Consider the following 23,265-nt stretch of genomic DNA (forward strand, 5'->3'; position numbering starts at 1 on the left):
AGTAAATTAGACGAAGTATGTAGATATATACAGGGTGTAACAAAAATACAGGTCATAAATTTAATCACATATTCTGGGACCAAAAATAGTTTGATTGGACCTAACTTACCTTAGTACAAATGTGCACACAAGAAAAGTTACAGCCCTTTGAAGTCATATATATATATATATATATATATATATATATATATATATATATATATATATAATAGCACCAAGGGTCTTAGAGGCCCATGGCTTGAAAAGTTTGTTTTTTTTTCTTCATTTTCACGTTTCTTTATGTACTGAGATCTGCTCTGGCTTGATATGTGATTTTTCTCCATTCCTTCCTGTTACTCATTTTTCTTTTCTGACCCTGTAGCACCATTCTTTCCAAATCTTTTTCGACCTCTTGCTTCCATCTATTTTTCGGCCTTCCTCTTCTCTTTCTTGAAGCTGTAGTGTAGTTTAGTACCATTTTTGGAGTCCTCATGTTTGGCATCCTTTCAATGTGACCTCGCCATCTAAGTCTCTGTGCCTTTATCATTCATTTGAAGTTACAAGATGAAGTGATTTTTTCCAATACATCGAAAACTATTAGAGATTTTTTATTGAAAATGGACATGTGGCATTATTATTGCTTTATTATTGGACACCCCATAAAAATTTTATGGGGGTTTTGTTCCTTTAAACCCCCCAAACTTTTGTGCACGTTTCAATTTAATTATTATTGTAGTACCATTTAAACACAACGTTTTAAAAACTTTTTTGCCTCTTATTGCTTTTTCGAAAAGTCAATTTTTATCGAAATATTTTGAATATTTGTCAAATCCACCACATATTTGTATATGGTTAAGTACGATTATGGAGACTTGGTAATAATATGCAGACTTATTTATGCTTTACATTTTTAGGGATATTTTGAACCATATTAAAAAAGAAGCCAGATCTCGATAAAATGTGCCTTATCGAAAAAATACAAAGAGGCAAAAAAGTTTTAAAAACATTCTGTTTAACTAATGGTACCTCAGTAATAGTTTAATTGGAACGTACACAAACATTTGGGGGGTTTAAAGGAACAAAACCCCCATAAAATTTTTATGTAGACATGTTAAAAAAGAAGTCGCAACTCGATAAAAACTGCCTTATCTGAAAAATACTAAGAAACAAAAATATTGAATTTAATTAATGGTACCACAATAATAAAATTGAATTGGAACATACACAAAAGTTTGGGAGGATCTAAGGGATCAAAACCCCCATAAAATTTTTATGGGGTGCACAAATTTCACCATAATTTTTATTTAAGATATTCCTGCCATAATATTGCCACATGTCCATTTTCAATAAAAAATCGCTAATAGTTTTCGATATAATCGTAAAAAATCGATTTTCATTTTGTAATTTCAAAGGGCTGTAACTTTTTTTATGTGCATATTTTTGTACTAAGGTAAGTTAGGTTCATTCAAACTATTTTTGGTCCCAGAATATGTGATTTAATTTATGACGTGTATTTTTGTTACACCCTGTATATACAGCCGATTACGCACCACCTTAAAAATTTAGCATTTTTGATGTCTCGAATTTCCTAAACCTGTTGTTGCATCTAAGTGATTTTTTTATAATATTCTAGCCTAGGCCCTAGGCTATTGGCTCCGTGCGTCTCCCCTCTACGTACAGTCACGTGATACGCTGTCAGATTTTGTAAGGACGTTTTAACATTGAGTCTTATGGGATTATTTTGTTAAACTTGAATATTTTATTTTGTAGTGATAATAACCGAATACAATTGTTAGAATTCATTAGTTATTAATTTATACTGTAATTTATAGTGCAACAAAATATTTTCTTTTTCGTTAATAAATATTTATTGACATAAACTGCGATAGTGAGGTTATGCATACAAAATCAAACTGATAATCAATATTGGAAAGTGAAGAATTTAGAGTGTGTTTTTATTTTCTGTTTATATTAATACATAATATCACTAGCGTGACACGACATTTTTTTAAATGTCTCATTTAAACATACACAAAGCGTCCTTATAAAATTTCAAAAAACCGCCACCATGAGCAGGTCGGTCGATTTTGCTTTGACACTTTGTTAACGCTCGGAGCGAATAGGTTAAGTACCTCCTTATGCTTGTCATGCATGGGGAGCTATACTGTAATATATATTATATCACATCGCACTCTATTGGGACCGTGCAAGTTCGGCAAAGCGACCTCTATTTCTACGCTCTGTACTTTTATTCGCACTTTTAATTATATTGGCCAATTATATTAGTCCTGGTTGCTGGATAATTGTCAAGGCCATAGTCCAAAAAAATAATAAGAAGAAAAAATAAGATGCAGGTTATGTTATACAAACGTAAACAATTGTTTGTAGTAAATAAAATTAGTTATTAAAATGCAGTACTGCAAGCAAAATACAATTAATTAAATTTATCTTTATATAATAATTGCATATCATATCAATATTGTGGAGCAATATATAATTTTTCTGCTTCAATGACAGAAGGTATGAAATATACGTCAATTTGACAATTTCAATTGACAATATGAATTATTTAAGATAGTTGCAATATTTCTCCGCGACTCGTGCACGGTCGTTTCTCGTTTCCCTTCCAAGTACTTGCACACCGCGAATAGTAATGAGTGAGCCTGCACATATGGAACCATTTGTTTTCTGTCTGCAGGCTCACTCATTACTATAGAGAGCGATATGATATAATGTACATATATTACAGCATAGCTCCCTGTGCATGACAAGCTTAAGGAGGTAACCTATAGCCTAGGCTATAATATTATAAAAAAATCACTTAGATGAAACAACAGGTTTAGGAAATACGAGACATCAAAAATACCCCATATTTAAGGTGGTGCGTTAATTTCTTGGAGAAGTGTATTGTAATTTAATGTAAATAATGTAATATCCAATAATTGTAATTTAATATAAGATGTAATATAAGTTCCTTAAAAAATATATTTTTTATTTCCCACGACATTAGATGGATGTTCAGCAGCAAGACATTGGACCAAACTGGGACGTCCTATGAAGGCCCAATTGACGCCCACCGAACGTCCCTTCGGATGTTAAGTGGACCTCCATTGGGCGTTTGGCAACGTGGCATTTGGACCAAAATGGACGTGCTGTTAAGGTCCAATTCACGTCCCCTAGAACGTCCGGTTAAGGTCCAATTTACTTCCGATTAAGGTCCAATTTACGTCCGATTAAGGTCCCATTTACGTCCGATTAAGGTCCAATTTACGTCCTATTAAGGTCCAATTTACGTCCGATTAAGGTCCAATTTACGTCCGATTAAGGTCCAATTTACGTCCGATTAAGGTCCCATTTACGTCTGATTAAGGTCCAATTTACGTCCTATTAAAGTCCAATTTACGTCCGGTTAAGGTCCAATTTACGTCCGATTAAGGTCCCATTAAGGTCCAATTTACGTCCTATTAAGGTCCAATTTACGTCCGATTAAGGTCCAATTTACGTCCGATTAAGGTCCAATTTATGTCCGATTAAGGTCCAATTTACGTCCGATTAAGGTCCAATTTACGTCCCCTAGGACGTCCGATCAAGGTCCAAATTACGTCCGATTAAGGTCCAATATACGTCCCCTCGGACCTTAGATGGACGTCCAATGGACGTTCGGTAGCGCGACATTTGGACCAAAATAGGACGTATAAAGGACGTTCCTCGGACGTCCAATGGACGTCCCTAAAGTCCGTGAAGGACGTCCAATGGACGTCCTTGTGCTATTAGGGTATTGGTCCATTTCCCTGGTAACACCTCCATGGCTTCTAAAATTTGCAAGCCAGATGGATGCTGCAGTGAAGACAAGAGGGAATTCTAAAAAGTTGCAATTCACAACCCCCGTCCGCAGCTTGGTAAAGTTAAAACGGAAAATGGACCTAGTTACTCTTCTTCTTTAAGTTCCATCTTCTATCGAAGGTTGGAAATCATCATAGCAATGCGGACCCTGTTGACTGCCGCTCTAAATAGCTCTGCACTACTGCATTCGAACCATTCCCGTAAGTTCTTAAGCCAGGATGTTCTTCGTCTTCCCACATTTCGCTTTCCTCGGATTTTGCCTTGCATAACAAGTTGTAATAATGAGTATTTTTGCCCTCTCATCACATGTCCCAAGTACTCAAGTTTTCGTCTTTTGATAGTTAGTATTATTTCCGGTTGATTTCCTATCCTTCTAGTTACTTCCACGTTCGACATTCTTTGAATCCATGTATTCGTAGGATTCTTCTGTAACACCAAAATTCAAAGGCGGCCAACTTATTCAAATGGACTTGTTTCAACGTCCACGCTTCCAAACCGTAAAGAAGAGTAGAGAACACGTAACATCGAAGCATCCTTAGACGTAGTTCTAACCTTATATCCCGACAACAAAGAAACTTTTTAAGTTTTAAGTTGGATTTATAGTTTGACGTAGCGTAGACGTAGACGCAACGGAGACGTAAGAAACGGACTGGAAACGTAAGAAAATATTATGTCAATTTATAGTTCGACGTAGCGGAATTTTTGCGCATGAGTAGAAAGAGTAAACAATGACTTAATTCTAATTCAACAACATAGCCTCTGGTAATACTATATATTATTTATCTATGACATAGCCTATAAATTATGCGAACAGTAATAAACAAACTTTGTGTTTATTTATTTATACTTATACTACTATTTATTATATTTATCTGTTTTGTGTGTTACATGGATTAGGAAATAAACGAAGATATGCTCCTTGGTGCCACATGCCGTGGGATTTCCAACTATTTTGTTTCATTTCTGGTCTTTAAAATGTTTATTGGATTTACCTATCGTATAATATGTGTATATAACCCCGAATTAGGCTAATAAACAACTCATATTTATCTGAAATATTGAAATGACTCTATGATATATTTTTATTAAATTAATAACTTAACATCCATTGTATTCAAATAATTAACAAAATTCGAGTATGTTGATAAACAACTTTATCTTTACAAAATTGATGAGGGAGTGTCCACTTTGGGTGACAGAACAAAATTCTTAATTTTGATTGGCCAGACGTAAGAAACGCACTGTAAAAGATGAAAGTTGGTCATCTCTTCCGTTACGTTACGTTTCTCTTATGTTCCGTCAGGCGCTTGCGTTCATTTATAAATACGAGTACACAAAATTCAGTGTTGATCTTTTCCACTGCGTCTCCGTTACGTCTACGTCTACGCTACGTCAAACTATAAATCCGACTTAATGAATGATGCACGTGCATGATTATAATGTAATACCAACAAGGACATGTTGGTAAAGGGGATTAACATTGATATGGCCCAAGATAGAATTGTGTGGAGAAATGCAATTAGGGAAGCCGACCCCGCATAGGGATAAGGCAAAGAGAATGATGATGATGAATGATGCACGTGCTATTTCAATACGTGTCTTAATTTCTTTGGTTTGGTCTACATTTGATGTTATCCATGTTCCTAAGTATTTGTAATTATCCACACTCTCAATCACAGTATCTTCAATAGTTAATTGGATGTTTACTTGTGCTGATTTAGTTATGATCATGCATTTAGTTTTCTTTAAATTCATCTTCAGTCCGTACTCATGACAGCGTTCATTAAAGCGTTGCAGAACGTTCTGTAAATCATTGTTGTTATCTGTTATTATTACTGTATCGTCTGCAAAACGTAAGTTGTTCAAAACTTCTCCATTGATAGATATACCTTCTATTGAATTTGAGAGCGCTTCTTGAAATACCGCTTCACTGTAGACATTGAAAAGTAGTGGAGACAGCACGCAACCCTGACGGACTCCTCTCTGTATTTTGATATCTTTGGTGTCCTGGTTGTCAACTCTTACCTTGGCAGTTTGATTCCAATATATTTTAGATATAATTTTCATGTCACGACTGTCAATATTTTTGCTTTTTAATATATCTACAAGTTTTTTATGTTGAACTTTATCAAATGCCTTTTGAAAGTCTACAAAACATAAGTACATATCCTGATTCATGTCCATGCACCTATGGGCCAGCACATTCAAGCCGAACAAAGCATCTCGCGTGCTCATACCATTTCTAAAGCCAAATTGTGTGTCACTGATTTCATATTAGAGAGTTTTAACAATTCTACTGTGTATTATTTTCAAAAATGTTTTAAGTGTGTGACTCATTAAAGATATTGTTCTGTGATCCGAGCAGGTTGTTGCACTTGACTTTTTGGGAATTGCTACAAAGGTCGATTGCAGCCATTGTTTGGGGATTGTGGCAGTCTGATGTATTAGGTTAAAGAGTTCAACCATTACATCAATACCATCTTCATCAATAAGTTTTAATAATTCGATGGGCACATCATCTGGTCCAGTAGCTTTACCCTCTTTCATGTTTTGAATGGCATAGATGACTTCGTCTCCTAATATTGGTGGTCCGGTATCCTCTGTGATTTCTAATGACAGTTCTCATCTTTCATCATTAAAGAGTTGTTGGATGTAATTGGTCCATTGACACAATCTCTCCTTCACGTCAGTAATAATATCCCGTTTATCATTTTTAAGGGTATTCGTTCTTGTGCTTTTTCTAGAACCTGTCATTTCTTTGATTTTTTGTGTAAATTACTCTATACGAGTAATACTAATATAAAATAAAAATGTATAACATTTTTATTCAGTTGCAATGCGAAGGCAAAACAATCTTATTTTTCACTTAGAACAGGGAGCGCAGTCCAGCCCTCTGAATCGACGATTTTCGACTCTTGCGCCTACGCCTCTCCGATGATGACTCCAATAAGAGTCGAAAATCGTCGATTCAGAGTGCTGGACTGCGCTCCCTATTCTAAGTGAAAAATAAGATTGTTTTGCCTTCGCATTGCAACTGAATAAAAATGGTATACATTTTTATTTTATATTAGTATTACTCCTATAGAGTAAGTAGGTCCATTTTCCGTTGGAACTTTACCAAGCTGCAGACGGGGGTTGTGAATTGCAACTTTTTAGAATTCCCTCTTGTCTTCACTGCAGCATCCATCTGGCATGCAAATTTTAGAAGCCATGGAGGTGTTACCAGGGAAATGGACCAATAAGTTTTCAATTTAAAAATCTTTTAGTAATATTTTTAATATTTTTCAATATTATTGTAATATTCAAACGAGCGATTTCGTATTTATATACGACTTTATTAATTATTTATTTATACAAGTTTTCTTTTACAAACTCTAGCTTAAAACTAAACTCAAATAAAAGCGCGCTCCGCGTAAATAGCAAATAACGTTATTCTCGATCATTCCAGACTTCGCCACCTCTAGCTATTGTGTGACCTTCCACATACCGCACGTCTTTCTCCACCGATTCCACGTACATCGTGCTTCCGCAAGAATGTTCTGGAGATGGAACCGTTTGGAACTGCTACTTGCGGCCGGTGATTCATTATTTTGCTACATTATTAATGTTGCTATTAGGATTGAAAACTTTACCTTTAAGTTGCCAGATGACGCTAGTCACCTACTCCATACACGTCAGTTCCAATGCGGGGATAAACTTTCATGGTTTGGTCACTTTGAGCAGAGAGCAGCAGGCCTACGCCTCTCCGATGATGACTCCAATAAGAGTCGAAAATCGTCGATTCAGAGTGCTGGCCTGCGCTCCCTGTTCTAAGTGAAAAATAAGATTGTTTTGCCTTCGCATTGCAACTGAATAAAAATGGTATACATTTTTATTTTAAAGTATAAACACTTTGACAGTGATTTGGAGGCATCGAAAAGGTGAGTTCATTGCCTTTATTCTTCAATATGAATCCTTCTCTATATATAATATTTAAAAAGGTACTTACCATGTTCATTGGTCGTTTTGCTTCCTCATACCATATGGTGTGAATTAGAATCGTGGCCGATGCTGACTTGTAGTCAATTCCTTCTACAGTGTTAGATTACTTTCCAAATCGCCATGGAGGGGGATCTGTAGCTGCTCTATCACCTGGAAAGTATGCCGAGCATACGATTATATCACGTCTGCCCTCTTCCACCCATACCTATAGTGATTTGTGCTGCAGTCACATCTTCCGTGTAGAAACTTGAAAGTAAGATGTGATTAATATCTTTCCTAAGTACAATACACGCTCTGGGTTTTATCCCATTTGAGCAATACAGTACCATAGTTAAGACGGATTCACGGCCGCCAATTCGGGCTGTTCCAGTAACCCAAGGCTCCTGGATTAGTGCTAAATATGTAGCTTGCATACGAAACGGCCTTGGAATGTTAAAAATTCGCCTGTATAAATTCAATCATTGTTAGCTATTGGAGTGGAGGGAAGACTTCTTATCCCCCAGACCCTTAGGTAGAGACATCTCTATTGGTTCTACTTTTAACCCTTTCTCGTGGAGGTAATTCAGCCTTTAGAGGGATTTTCAGTTGCATATCTTTTCGTTTTCGCAGTTGCTGGCCTTGTGAGGATTTCCCCTTTCTCTTTTGCCGGTCTGATTAAACTTTCCGGAGAATTTTGCTGTTCTCCCCTTACTTCCGTTTTCATCGGCCGTGATTTCTCCGAGGAAAAAGACGTCTCCTTTCTTCTTGCATCGTTTGGTCTGATGAGAACCTGACCAAAGTCGAAGAAGAGGCCGAAGTTTAATTTCTCAAAGGCCTTCGTAGATGGATACATACTGAGAAAGTCCATGTATTTTCTGGAAAAGATTTATCGTAGTGGAATACTTTCCAGTCCTACGTCTTCAAGCCCCAATTGATCTTCCTTAGTCTGTTGAGAATATTTTCAGCAAACATTGAGATATGTTTTTCTTCTTTAGGTATGTATCCAGTACATATCTGAGTTTTAGACAGATCAGTTCCTTCGCTTGCCTCAAGTTTTGATCCTGCCCATGGGTTGGGTCTTTCAGTCGTCTCAATAAGCCATCTATTTGGAACTTATGTTGTCAACACATATTATCTGAAGCCATCCTGGGCGATGGATGTGAGCAGCTGTAGAATTTAACTTCTGCCCAGTTTTCGGGTAGATCCTCGATGTAAGATTTCGGTCAACAAGGCCAATTTACTCAAAATAATCCAGAATAATCAAGTCTGGATGTGAGATCTAGTCTTTTTGCTTGCGTACACTCTGTCTTGGGATACGATACAGTATCTGAAATGCCTTTCAGCACTGGTAGTGATAATCTCAGGTAGCTTTGATCAAAGATTAGGAGATCATAGAGGGATCCACTATATGTGATCCAAGCTTGAAACGGTTCAAAAGGACTCAAATGTTTTGCCTCATCTAGAAACCAAAAATCGTAAATGTCATTGTTACATATTTTTATCTCACCATGTAGACATAAGAATATCGCTTCATATGCCAAGCGAATGTAAGGAATTCATTTCTGTTCCGAAAAAAAAAATCGTGAGGATTGTAGTTTATCAGTTTTGTTAAAGAAATACGTTATATTATTTTGCAGTCATGTCTAATTTCGGCTTTGTGTTTATATCATCGCTCGAAAATTGAACTTTTAACGTTCAGTTTGTGATGTAAAAAACAGTATCATTGTATATTATAATGGCCTTTGGTGCAGCGGTTTTTGGAGTTTAGATACACAATACGTGCTAATATCAGTATCAGAGAAGCGCAGGTGTAGGATTGTGCACTCAGCAATATCTTTCCTGAGAACTGTAGAACGAAGTGAGTTTTGCTGACTTTGCAAACTAATTTTGGATGGTTCCCTACTACGTAGGTTGGCCTTAGCCTTAGAATATGTTTTGTTTTTCCCTATTGGTCGATAAAAAGTATAGGAAGTTTAGTTATTTTTTTATTAGTCAATGATGAAAGAAGGAAGGATTAAAATTTTTTCTTATTGGTTGATTGGATGAGTAGGGTAGAATGAGAAATGGAGTGGGTTTTGGAAGGAAGCGTTTTGGTTTGAGAAGATTGATTCAAGTTGTGAGATTAAAGAATTCAAGTTTTGGACGTTGAAGTCAGAGGTTTGTTTGTAGCCTCGGGAAGAGACCGCTTATAGCGGTTTCTGAAGAGTTAAGTTGAAATTTTAGTTTGAGTGTTTTTGTGGAAGTTTTGATTGAGAACTTAAGTGAGAATGTAGCCGATTTCGAAGTTTTTATGAAGAAATCATGGCGTTGTCGCGTTCAGGCAAAAATCTGGTTAGTTTTAGTGTGTAATACACTACACCTAGGTCTACAAGCTTCGTAAGAGGTCAGTAATGAGCACTACTACAAGGAACCTAGTAATAACCAAGGTAAAAAAACTATTGCATTTAAAAACACATGGCTTTGAGGGAATATTACTTCCCAATTTTATTCTGTAAAAACATATTAAATATTTAAAAGGATAACAACAAGAAGTTTTGACTATCTATTAAGTCTGCATATAGGACTTCTAATAATCATTTCCAAATCCACTTTAGGTCCAACCAAGTCTCTGATATTATTAAATCCATATTTAATCATGGTTGGTCTCTCCAACGACAATCCCCAAGCAATCACAGAAACATCTTCAGGCAAGCCCATTGGGAGTAACATTTCTGGTCGGAATACACCAGAATTACCAGTTTCTATCCACTTTCCAAGACCCGGATGAAAACAGAAAATTTCCATACTAGGTTCGGTGTAGGGATTGTAGGCTGGTTTGAATTCCAGTTGGTCAATACCTAAAAAAAAGAAATATAGGGTGACTCAATGACGTAAAAAGTGACTTCAAGGTTACAGGCAAGATGATAATATTGTAACGTGACTATTGTAATTACTTATAATTACAATAAAACTAGCGGTTCGTGTATTTATATACGACTTTATTATTTATTTATACAAGTTTACTTTACAAACTTTAGCTTAAGACTAAACTCTATTCACAAAAATTATGCCTTATATATCCTAGTCGTTATTCTCGATCATTCCGGGCTAAGCCAGCTCTCCGACTATCGTGTGACCTTCCAACAACCGCGCATCGGTTCCACGTATAGCGTGCTTCGATCTAGACTTTTCTCGGCTTACGCCTTGCGGCCGGTGACTCATTGTTTTGCTACATTGCTCCCCTCTTAAGATCTGAGCGTCCCGATCAGCAACTCTAGATGAAGGCCCAGGATGGCGGAATCTACACGACTCTCCAGCTTTGCATACACCCTTCAAGAAGAAATAACAGTCTACTGTCTTTGAAGGATCCGACATCTTCGGGTTCATGCAACACACAGTAATTCGTACGCCAGTTTCTCTGAAGACCACTTCAAGCATGCTTCTCACAATCTTCCAATCCAGATTTTCTACTGCATGGCCTATTTTTGGTAAAGCCAAATCTTTGATGTCATAATTACACACGATTTTCTTCAAATTACTTAGAGCACGCCATATGTTCTCATAGCTTGGCGTGTCCGTATAAGACTTCCTGGTCACCATATACAGCAAAGATCGAGGACCATCTTCCAATCGCAGTACTCTTCCAATTTTAGGCTGCTGATTTCTTAACTCGTCCAGGCGGCCGAACTTTCTATTGAATACGGACGAGATTCCTTTAGTCATCTCGAGGTCTTGGGCAACACAGTGGGCTAGAGAGACGTTTTCTGGAACACCAAACAGATCTTGCTGAACTTCTGTGGTCACGCCGAATCTAGCACTCTTTCTTTCTGCGTAATTTGACATAAATTCCTTAAAACTTGGCTGTGCGGCATCTTTCATTTCCTGTTGGAGGACTCGGGCTTCTTCTGTTTCATTGGAGCCAGCATATGGTGCAAGACGATTTATGTGAATAACTTTTGGTTTACCGTTTGGCAACTTCTTAATTCTGTATATTACGTCATTTATTTTCTTCTTAATTTCATACGGACCTTCCCATTGTCTTTGTAGTTTAGGACACAAGCCGCGACGACGTTGTGGATTATAAAGCCAGACAAGATCACCTATTTCGAAGCTTTCATTCTTGCATCGAGAATCATATTGATCTTTCATTCTGTCACTGGCTATCTGGATGTGTTGTCGGGCAAATTCATGAATGTTGTTCATTCGTAACTTCAGGCGGTCGACGTATTCTTCGCCTGCAACATGTTCCTCGGAAGGTCTGCAGCCAAACTCTAGGTCGCAGGGCAAACGAACTTCACGACCCAACATCAGGCAGGTTGGAGTGTGACCTGTAGTTTCATTTACGGCCGAGCGGTAGGCCATCAGGAATAAATGAATGTGTTGGTCCCAATCTCGCTGATGTTCAGATACAACTTTGGACAAGTGTTTACCCATCGTTCGGTTCATCCTCTCGACCATTCCATCTGATTGAGAATGCAGGGGTGTTGTTCTGGTCTTATTGGCACCAATCAATTTACAAACGTTTTGGAAAAGAGCTGACTCAAAGTTTCGCCCTTGGTCGGAGTGGATCTCCAAGGGAACACCAAATCGGCTGAAGAATTCTTTAACAAGTACCTCTGCAACGGTAGCAGCTTCTTGATTCGGTAATGCATAGGCCTCGGTCCATTTCGTAAAATAGTCCATGGCTACCAGAATGTATTTATTTCCAGCATCGGTTTCTGGAAATGGACCTGCAATGTCGATTGCTACTCTTTCCATAGGACTTCCAACATTGTACTGTCTCATGGGTGCTCTCTTTTTACCAACTGGACCATTACCGGATGCACACAGTTCACATTTCCGGCACCATCTTCTTACATCATCTTTACAGTTCACCCAATAGAACCGTTCTCGAACCTTTTGCAGAGTCTTCGTAATACCAAAGTGTCCACCTGATGTACCGTCATGCAACTGACGCAATACTTCTGACACTTTACTTTTAGGTACAATCAACTGCAGCTTAGATTCTTGGGCGTTTTGTAACTGTTGGGGCTGCCATTGCTCATTAACTACGGTGGTTCGTCTCACGGGGCAAAATTGTTCCTCTAATTTGGCACAGTGATTACAATTTGCACTGCATGGTCGTCTCGAAAGGGCATCAGCATTTGAATGAACTCTTCCGGCCCTGTGTTCTATCTCATAATCATATTCTTGCAGTCATTCTAACCATCTTGCCATCTGGCCCTCTGGATTACGGAATTGTATGAGCCATTTTAGAGCAGCGTGATCTGTTCGAAGAAGGAACTTTCTGCCGTACAAGTATTTATGGAAATGTTCGCAAGCCTTCACTACACCCAGCAGTTCTCTTCTGGTAACGCAATAGTTTCTTTCTGGTTTCGACAGGACTTTGCTGAAATAAGCGATGACTTTTTCCTGTCCATCCTGGATTTGTGAGAGAACAGCTCCTATGGCACTGTTGCTAGCATCGGTATCCAAAACAAATTTTCCTGCCTGTCCCGGGTAGCTTAATATCGGTGCACTGATCAGAGCCCTTTGTAGTTGTTCGAAAGCTTTTTGACACTCCTCACTCCATGTATATTCTTTGCCCTCCTCCGTCAACTTTGTTAGGGGCTTGGAGATATTGGCAAATCCTTTGACAAATCGTCGGTAATATGTACATAGGCCAAGGAAACTTCTAATTTCATGTTTATCTTTTGGTACTGGCCAATCTTTAATTGCTTCAATCTTTTCAGGATCAGCTGTTACACCATTACTCGATACAATATGTCCCAAATACTTAACTTCTCGTCGAAACATGTGACATTTCTTCGGACTTAACTTCAAGTTCGCTGCCCTCAATCGTTGAAAGACTTCTATTAGATTCTTGGCATGTTCATCAAAGGACCTTCCAACCACAATTACATCATCCAAGTAAACCAGGCATGTTTTCCATGTTAGACCTCTTAAAACTGCCTCCATTAATCTTTCAAATGTGGCAGGGGCATTACATAAACCAAACGGCATAGCCGTAAACTGCCAAAGCCCTGATCCTATCGAAAATGCGGTTTTCTCCCGATCGGCTGGCTCCATGTCTACTTGCCAATATCCACTTTTTAAATCGAGTGTGGAAAACCAACGAGAACCGGAGAGAGTGTCCAATGTATCGTCTATTCTGGGCAAAGGATAACTATCTTTTTTTGTTACCGCATTGAGCTGGCGGTAGTCGATACAAAAACGCGTTGAACCATCTTTCTTCTTTACCAGAACTACTGGTGATGTCCATGGACTGTTCGATGGTTCAATTACCCCTTGTTTGTCCATATCCTTGATAATCTCTTCGGCTTCATCTCTTTTTGCAAATGGAAGTCGTCTAGGCCGTTGTCTGATTGGCTGAGCGTCTCCGGTATTTATTTTATGCGTTACTATGCTTGTTTTTCCCTTATCCTTCGTGTCAATAGCAAAAACATCTTGATACTCTATCAGCATAGATGTCACTTTTTCCGTTCGTTCATGATCAAGATCTTGGCATCTTTCAATGATCATCTCAACAAGCTCCTTTGGATACTTCGCCTTCGATGATTTCTCATTGGTATTCACAGAGCAAATTGAAGCCACGGGAACACACTGCCCGATCAAAGCTCCTCTACTTAACTTGATAGCAGTTTCCCTTAAATTCATAACTCTTACAGGGATCACATCTCGAACTTTTACCAAAGTTTTCGCCGTTAGGAACTCGACATTATCCACATCTTCGACCATCCTTAAACTTCCCTCTCGGCAGTGTCCATCAAGCATGGTCATCAGAATTTTCTCACTATTACCGGGTATGGTTACGTCGCATGTAGTAAGTAAGCGGATGACATCTTCTTTGTCGTCGTGAAAGGGCAACTCTTCACCATTGATCTTGAGAACTCCATTTTGAACATCCAATATTGCCCCCACTTTCCTTAGTACGTCCATCCCCAATATGAATTCGTCGGAGATCTCGGCAATTAATACTTGATGTTCAACTGTGGTCTGGCCAATGGATACTGACATATTAGCCTCGCCATATGTATTAATTAGCTCACCAGTCGCTGTTCTAAGCTTTACTGTTGCAGGTGATAATTTATTATGGTCTCGTATTACATCTGGACGTGCGATAGTTCTCGTTGCACCTGTATCCACCAAAAATGATCTACATCTATTACTGATACGACCTTCGATGTATAAGTTGTGGATTCCACCGGAGGACGTAAGGTTGACAGTTACTATGGGGGCTCTAGTTCTCGAGGTCGGCAGTTGCCCCTTGGTGTCGACCCGCTCTAGTTTTCCGACGGCTGTACGATCTTCTTACAATTACGACGAATGTGGCCTACGTCTCCACAATTCCAACATCTAGGCTCGCGTCTCTTTGGCATCTGATTACTTAATACTCTCCGTATCATTTCTTCCAGACGTTCATCGTTGTGTTCGTCACTTTCTTCAATGGTTCTTATTCTATGGCCTCGTGAAGTTTGACTAGCCGTTTCGTGTTCCAATGCAATAGCAAGTGCTTCATCTAAAACTTTCGGCCTTGCTAGTCGTAAAGCTTTCTGTAGTTCATTATCTTTCAGCCCATTGACGAAGGTATCTACCGCAATTTCTTCTAAAACGCTGTCTGGCACCTCTGGATAAGCCAACCGCACCACACGAGCCACATCTGCTTCAAATTCTTGCAGATTCTCACTTGCTCGTTGACTTCTACTTCGCAGTTGTGCTTTGTATACTTGTTGTAGATGGGCATCTCCATAGCGTTTTTCTAGACGAATGAACAAGGTCTGGTAACAATTTTCTTGACCCTTAGGAATTGATCTTAATATATCTGCAGCATCACCTCGCAAAGCAGCAGTCAAGGAAACAGCCTTTTCCTGTTCGGTCCAATGATTGGCGGTCGCAATAGCTTCAAATTGTCTAAGATATATGGACCAAGAGGACTTTCCATCGAATGGTGGTAATTTGAATCTCATATTATGCGACGTTTCGTCTCTCGGTAGTTCATCTTTCACTACCGGATCTAACGCTGCTGCATTAACTGATGGTTGTACTTTTGTATCGGTTATCATGCTCTCTAGTTGTTTGATCTTTTCTTCTACGGTCTCTACACTTTTCTGCATCTTATCGAATGTTCTAGAAACTTCTTCAAATTTCTCGTCATTCTGTCTACAAACGTCTTTAATTACTTGAGAAACACTTTCAAATTTCTCGTCGCTTTTTCTAGAAGTTTCATCGATCTTTTGAGAAACACTTTCAAATTTCTCGTTGTTCTGTCTACTAACTTCTTCAAGTTTCTCGTCGCTTCTTCTAGAAGTTTCATCGATCTTTTGAGAAACACTTTCAAATTTCTCGTTGTTCTGTCTACTAACTTCTTCAAGTTTCTCGTCGCTTCTTCTAGAAGTTTCATCGATCTTTTGAGAAACACTTTCAAATTTCTCGTTGTTCTGTCTACTAACTTCTTCAAGTTTCTCGTCGCTTCTTCTAGAAGTTTCATCGATCGTTTCAGAAACAGTTTTTAATTTCGATAAGATTACTTGTTCTGCTGACTGGAAGTGGAACGTCTTTGGGTCTTCTCCGTTCTTCGTGAGGACATCCTCGAGTCGTGCTTGTAGGACTATCTTGAGCCCACTGCTGTCCAGATCCCGTTCCTCTAGCTGTTCACGGAGCTGTTTTACTGTAAGTTCTTGTAGCAACATCTTTGGTCGGCACACACGTACTTTCCAAAATGTCTTTTAACAGTCTTTCCGAATACCGAACAATCAACGCACTTTAACTATTCCCGACGAATAAAGTCCAAAAGTCTTTTAAAGTCTTTCCGAATACCGAACAATTAACGCACTCCGGTTATTCCCGACGAATAATGTTCAAAAGTCTTTTAAAGTCTCTCTGTAATTCACTTATTTATATCGCACTAAGTTAACCGAACACCGACACCAACTGTAACGTGACTATTGTAATTACTTCTAATTACAATAAAACTAGCGGTTCGTGTATTTATATACGACTTTATTATTTATTTATACAAGTTTACTTTACAAACTTTAGCTTAAGACTAAACTCTATTCACAAAAATTATGCCTTATATATCCTAGTCGTTATTCTCGATCATTCCGGGCTAAGCCAGCTCTCCGACTATCGTGTGACCTTCCAACAACCGCGCATCGGTTCCACGTATAGCGTGCTTCGATCTAGACTTTTCTCGGCTTACGCCTGGCGGCCGGTGACTCATTGTTTTGCTACAATACATATACAATTATTATCCAAAAAATGAATTTTAATAAATATAAAACCCGCCAAATTTTAAATTAAAGACAGACCCACCGACCAATCACAGAAAACCTAGTCATTCTACTACTTTCTGTTCTGTGTCACTATCATTCGTTTGCTGTGATTGGTTGGGCACGATGTTAGATTTACTGTAGTCTTACGTCATACGTCTTTGGTTTGTATTATTGTATATACCAATAACGTATGTCGTAGATATATTAATATTATGTGACACATGACAGAAGCTCGAAACAAATGACTGTGAATGAAAAGCCCTATTAAACAGGTGCTGAAATACGTGACATATTTTTTGAAGGGAAAGAGGGGTAAGATCGCATTCTACCAAATCACACAACAACAACAACTTTTTTCTAGGAGCGGCTAAAGATACAGTGCGGCTCCCTAATTTGCGCGTGCGTGTCCTCAACTCCAACGTTGCCGTTTCCGAGATAGTTTGAAGGACAAATTACGTTGAGAAACAAGAAACGCGTCTAACTTCAATTGTATTTTCTATTTATCAGTCACATCTTTGATCGGATTATTGGATATTGGATTTATTTTTATATTTTGGATATTTGGATCTAAGTTGGTTATGTATGTCCTGTTTTATTCATTAAAAAGGATTCCTAAATAAAAGTTTATTCTCAGATACAGATTATGCATGGTTTGACCCAAATCAATAAGAAACAAGGACATTTATTGAAGCTATAAATATAATTTGTAAATAATTTTAAACTGTTAATTACAAGAATCACATAGACATTCTTTATAATTATTAATTTAGACATTTTTGTGTAGAAATAAATATTTTTAGTAGGTATAGATATATAAGATGTAATTTCAATTAATTTGAATGCACAAATATGCTTGTGAAATTGTGGAAAAGTTTAGGATTTGTTAAAATTCTGGATTAAAAAGTACAGTTCAATTCAACAGATATAACATAATATACGTATGGCATTAACAATATAAACAGGTTAATACAATAAAACAAAGGTTTTTGGAATTTTAATCCTTTATTATTTAGATATAGGGCCGGTGGTACTTTATGTCCCGGTTAAACCGTCATTAGCTAACCGGGGTTTAATCAGGACAGAAATGTATGCATAACATAGACATAAACACAATTGTACTTATTATTATGATTAGGAGTGCGAAATTGGAAAACCAAGGTGAGGGATAGGAAGCTGATTCTGGAACAGGTCAAGACCCACCATGGGTTGCGGAGCCAATGATGATGATATTATGATTATACATGATATTACAACGCAAGAGGCCCAAAGAGGTACTTTTCTGTCCCGATTAGCTAACCGAGGTTTAACGGGGACATAAGTCCTATAATCTATAAAGTTTTGAGCCAAAAGTATGTATTACACTTTATTTTCATGTCATCAGCATTTGTTTATTTAAACATACTGTCAAAAAAATTAATAAAAACAACACCATAAAGCTAATTTTTCTATTATTATTTTTGTCCTTTAAAATAATTTCCTTGTTCATACATTTTTGCTAGTTGTGGAAGGCCTTTTAACAGAATGAGATATAAAATAAATTTTAAAGGATACTCAAAATCAAACACCAATATCATGTATTTATAAATTGCTAATAATAAAATACTTAAAATCAAATCAGTCACCAATATAATATACCTATTTATTTATAAATTTATTAACAAACTGCAGTCCAATAAAAATAAAATTATCAACATTATACTACATAACAATGATTTTCCTTTCATGTTCGAAGCATACACTACCAACATTCGTCGGAATATATTCTTTTTAGTATGTGTGTAGTAGAAGCATAGCATGTACTATAAAAACATTCTAAATTTCATGTTTTTTGCATATACTTCGAAAAATATTCTCGGACCAAATATACTGAGCACATTCATGTATGTAGTTACTTAGAATATTCGTAAAAGTTTATTCTTGGAATAAACCTTTTAGGCTATTGATTATGTTCAAAATAAGAGAACTAAAAGGAACTACAACGTTAACGGGATTTTATTGTCTCATATCTGTCTCTAAATTAGAAAAAACCATGGAGTGCTGCCATTGAAATGAGTGAGTTTTTGAGAAAGGGGTGAATTAGTCCCTAGTCACAGGGCGAATTAGGGTGAGTTCTATGCACTTTTGATATAAACACATCTACAGGAAAATCATTCCAGGTTAAATTTACTATCCAAACATCACATTTTAAAGTCAAAAATATTTTTTTTACAAAAATATATTCAAAATAAAAGCAAGAAAAAAACACGAAAGAAAGCAATTTTGTTTTTAGCCCCATAACTATTTTCCACAGGAATATAGGTATAGGCATTGCTTTAGCGAAAAATAACTTCCATCCTTCCTCTTTAAAATGAAGTTTGGTAAAATTCTCTAAGATTTATAGTTTCCGAAATAGGATTTTTCTAAGTTTGCCGCTCACAGCATTTTTGGGCAATTTTCCCCATTATTTCGCAAACATTGTTCTGTAACTATTTCGTGCGCATTTCTATGTATGCAATATAGTTGAAAGAGAAATTAATTACCTTTAAAATAGTCTATTGTATAAGGTTATTTATACAGCTCTTTCTAAGGAAGTTATGCTTTTTCAAATTTCTCATTATGACTTTTTTTCTTGTATGTTTAAGTATATACATTGTGGAATAAAAAAGCTTATTTTCTTTACTTTAAAATGGTGTATTGCAAAAAATTCTAGGACAATTTTTAAACACGATATCCGTAGGATATCCAAGAGTATCCGTAATTTGAGAAAAATTTTAAATTTTTTTTATTTTTTTCAATTAGAAAAATATGATTGCATATTATATCATAATTTTTTTTTTCATAAAGTTAATAATAAAAAAGTTTTCCATAGGGTTCCAATCTTGTTTAAAAATAGTCCCAGAATTTTTTACGATACATCATTTTAAAGTAAATAAAATAAGCTTTCTTTTTTATTAGACAATAATATACCTACCAATTATATACCTACATATACAATAAAAAAAGTTATAATGAGAAATTTAAAAATAATCGTAAACTATATCAAAAATCATTAAAAGTATAAAACTTTTTAAAGGTAATTGACCATTTTTCCTATTAAATGTAACATTGCATATACCTAAAGCTACGTAGAAAAAAGTTACAGAACAATGTTTGAGAAGTAACAAGGAAAATGGGCCAAAATCGCTCTGAGTGGCGAACTTTGAAAAATCATATTTTGGAAATCATAAATCATAGAGACTTCTACTAAATGTCATTTTAAAGAGTAAGGATTGAAGTTTTTTTTCTTGCTTTTCTTTTGAATATATTTTTGTAAAAAAAAATATTTAACTTTAAAATGTAATGTTTCGATAGTAAATTTAACCTGGAACAATTTTCCTGCAGATGTGTTTGTACCAAAAGTGCATAGAACTCACCCTAATTCGTCCTGTGCCTAGGGATTAATTCACCCCTTTAAATGGTAGCACTCCGCGGGTTTTTCATATTTAAAAGTCCATTGACTATATGAAACAATAAAACCCCGTTAACGTTGTAGTTCCTTTCTAAAATACATAATCAATAGTCTATTTATCGAATATTGAATATCGAATCTACCAAGAACATGAAATTGTTATGGGGGAACCATTTAGGCTTGAGTTAAATGGAGAATAATCTTTTAAAACAAACACACACACACAACATTTAGTTACACTAGATTTGCTCCTGGTTGAAAATATAGGTACTGCCATAGCTTGTTCGATTAAATAACAGCATCCTCCTTTTCCAGTATTTCAATGTTTTCTCTATTAACAACTGCAATATTATGTAAAAGTATACAAGCTGATATTATTCTTCAAACAAAAGGTAACTTGCATCTCATTTCACATACTAATATGGGGAATCTTTTCTGCATAAAATACCAAATATTCTTTCTATAACAATTCTTGAGGCAATTTGTGATTGATTATACAGCACTTCAACTACTGTCTGACTGAAGATTCTGCAATGGTGTCATTTTATATACCCATAATATGCAAAAGTATTTAAAAACTTCTAAACCTAAAATAGCACTTCTGAGCACTTCCATATTGTATGATGGTTATGTTGTTCTTTAACTGACAAAATAATTAAATTCAACGTTTTTTCAATGATCTTATATTTTCTTAATACCCTTTTACAAGTACAGGTAAAACCTTAGACAACTAGTCTAAGGGTAAAACGGGTAAAACAAAATAGAATTTTATTTTTATAGGTTATTTTTATATTTACATTACAAAAATATTATGTCATTTGTCAAAATAAAAGATTCCTTACAAAGAGCGAGCATTTTGAATTTCCCGGCGATGTCAATGTGTAAACAACATGACAACGTTGTAAATATTTTGACGCATGCGCAAAGTAGGGAGCCGCACTGTATCTTAAGCCGCTCCTCTTTTTTCTATGTTCACATCACAGTCACAGTCATAGATGAGGGAGTGGGGGTCACAGTGTTTTCCCAGAATCCACCCCACCCAGTGTTTTATAGAGGAAAACAGTAATGAAGAACTGGTAAATTAGTCCTGTCGCCAGGGGGGGTACAACGGCCTCGTTAATTCAGATGGACTTACTCAAGTTTTTTTTATGTATTTTGACCCGTAGAACACGAATTTTTTGGGTAACAGTTGATCCGGATGTCGATAAGATTGTTATAGACCAAGAACTTGAGGAATCAAATAACAGCGATTTTTGGCAAAACAAAACAATATTTTGTATTTTTTGGGCCATTTTAAGTAAAAAATATTTCTACAAGTTTTTTCGTAGGATGCACAGTTTTCGAGATAAACGCGGTTGAACTTTAAAAAAATCGAAAAATTGCAATTTTTGAACCCGAATAACTTTTGATTAAGAAATAAAATAGCAAGTCTGCTTACCGCATTTGAAAGTTTAAGTCAAATTATATCGGTTTTGATTATTTGCATCGGTAAATATTTATTTTTTTATTGTTTAACAAAGCTATAAACACGTAGGGTTTCCCGTGCTTTTACATGCGTTTTAACGCATGTAACGTAGAAATAGTCTTGATTGCACTAGTACCTATTCTACCTACTCGTTCGATTTTAAATGAGAAATCATAGAAACATCACTCACGCACTAGTTGTTTGCAGCTTTGTTTAACAATAACACAATAAATTTTTAGCAATGCAAATAATCAAAACCGACATAATTTGACTTGAACTTTCAAAGGCGCTAAGCAGAATTGCTATTTTATTTTTTAATCAAAAGTTATTCGGGTTTAAAAATTGCAGTTTTTCGATTTTTTGAAAGTTCAACCGCGTTTATCTCGAAAACTGTGCATCCTACTAAAAAACTTGTAGAAATATTTTTTGCTTAAAATGACCCAAAAAATACAAAATATTGTTTTGTTTTGCCAAAAATCGCTGTTATTTGATTCCTCAAGTTCTTGGTCTATAACAATCTTATCGACATCCGGATCAACTGTTACCCAAAAAATTCGTGTTCTACGGGTCAAAATACATAAAAAAAACTTGGGTAAGTCCATCTGAATTAACGAGGCCGTTGTACCCCCCCTGGCGACAGGACTAAATAGATAATAGATACATATTTTTTTTGACATCACGAGGTTAATGACATTGCATGTTACATTATTTTTACATTTTATAAAGTATTTCTTCCAATTCAATTTTCCTAGTAAATTTATTCAGTGAATTTAGTAGGTATCTTTTAATTATTTCAATATCTTTAAGTAATACTCATTCAGAGAAAATCCTAACCTTAACTTTTAAGCTATTTATCTGTAGGTATCTTTGATATCTGTATATTTTATTGCAACATCTAATAAGTATCCTATAATTATTTTAAAGAAATCATATTTATTCGTTACTGTAATTTGAAATTGTCACATATTTCGCTCTGAAGGTCACATTTTGGTCATGTACTATCAAATAATGAATGTTTTTCTTCTATGTTAATGGCCCTTTTTTACATTACAATCTATACTAAAAACCACTCCTTAGTTTCTCTTTTTTCTCCTTTGACTTTTTCCTAGACTTTCACATTGAAACTAAGACTGGGAAATATTTGTTTTAGCCTTTTGGGAAAAAATACACTACAACATGGGAAGTCCTAGACCCTCATCCACCTGAGAGGAACCTATTCCGGCTCCAGTCAAGTCACTCTGGGAGTATGTCATTTGGGAAACACTTGGGGCGTTCCTGCTCCTGATTTTCATTCTACACCTGGACATATAGGAGGTATCGTTTCGTACCACCCAGGT

General features: G+C 36.3%; 1 protein-coding gene and 1 long non-coding RNA gene across 2 annotated transcripts; one reads left to right on the forward strand and one right to left on the reverse strand.

The window, feature by feature from the left end:
- Window positions 1-10,320: 10,320 nt before the first annotated feature.
- LOC126888615 (phenylalanine--tRNA ligase alpha subunit-like) lies at window positions 10,321-17,102 on the reverse strand. Its single transcript, XM_050656972.1, has 2 exons — window positions 17,081-17,102; window positions 10,321-10,619 (listed from the first exon to the last, which is right to left on the reverse strand). The coding sequence occupies exons 1-2, from the start codon at window positions 17,100-17,102 to the stop codon at window positions 10,321-10,323; spliced, it is 321 nt and encodes a 106-aa protein (XP_050512929.1).
- A 148-nt stretch (window positions 17,103-17,250) lies between these two features.
- On the forward strand, window positions 17,251-18,476 carry LOC126888762 (uncharacterized). Its single transcript, XR_007699626.1, has 2 exons — window positions 17,251-17,348; window positions 17,398-18,476. It is a non-coding gene; the product is annotated as an uncharacterized LOC126888762 (long non-coding RNA).
- Window positions 18,477-23,265: the final 4,789 nt, after the last annotated feature.

Source organism: Diabrotica virgifera, chromosome 7 (assembly GCF_917563875.1).
Source record: "Diabrotica virgifera virgifera chromosome 7, PGI_DIABVI_V3a".
NCBI classification, from domain to species: Eukaryota; Metazoa; Arthropoda; class Insecta; order Coleoptera; family Chrysomelidae; genus Diabrotica; species Diabrotica virgifera.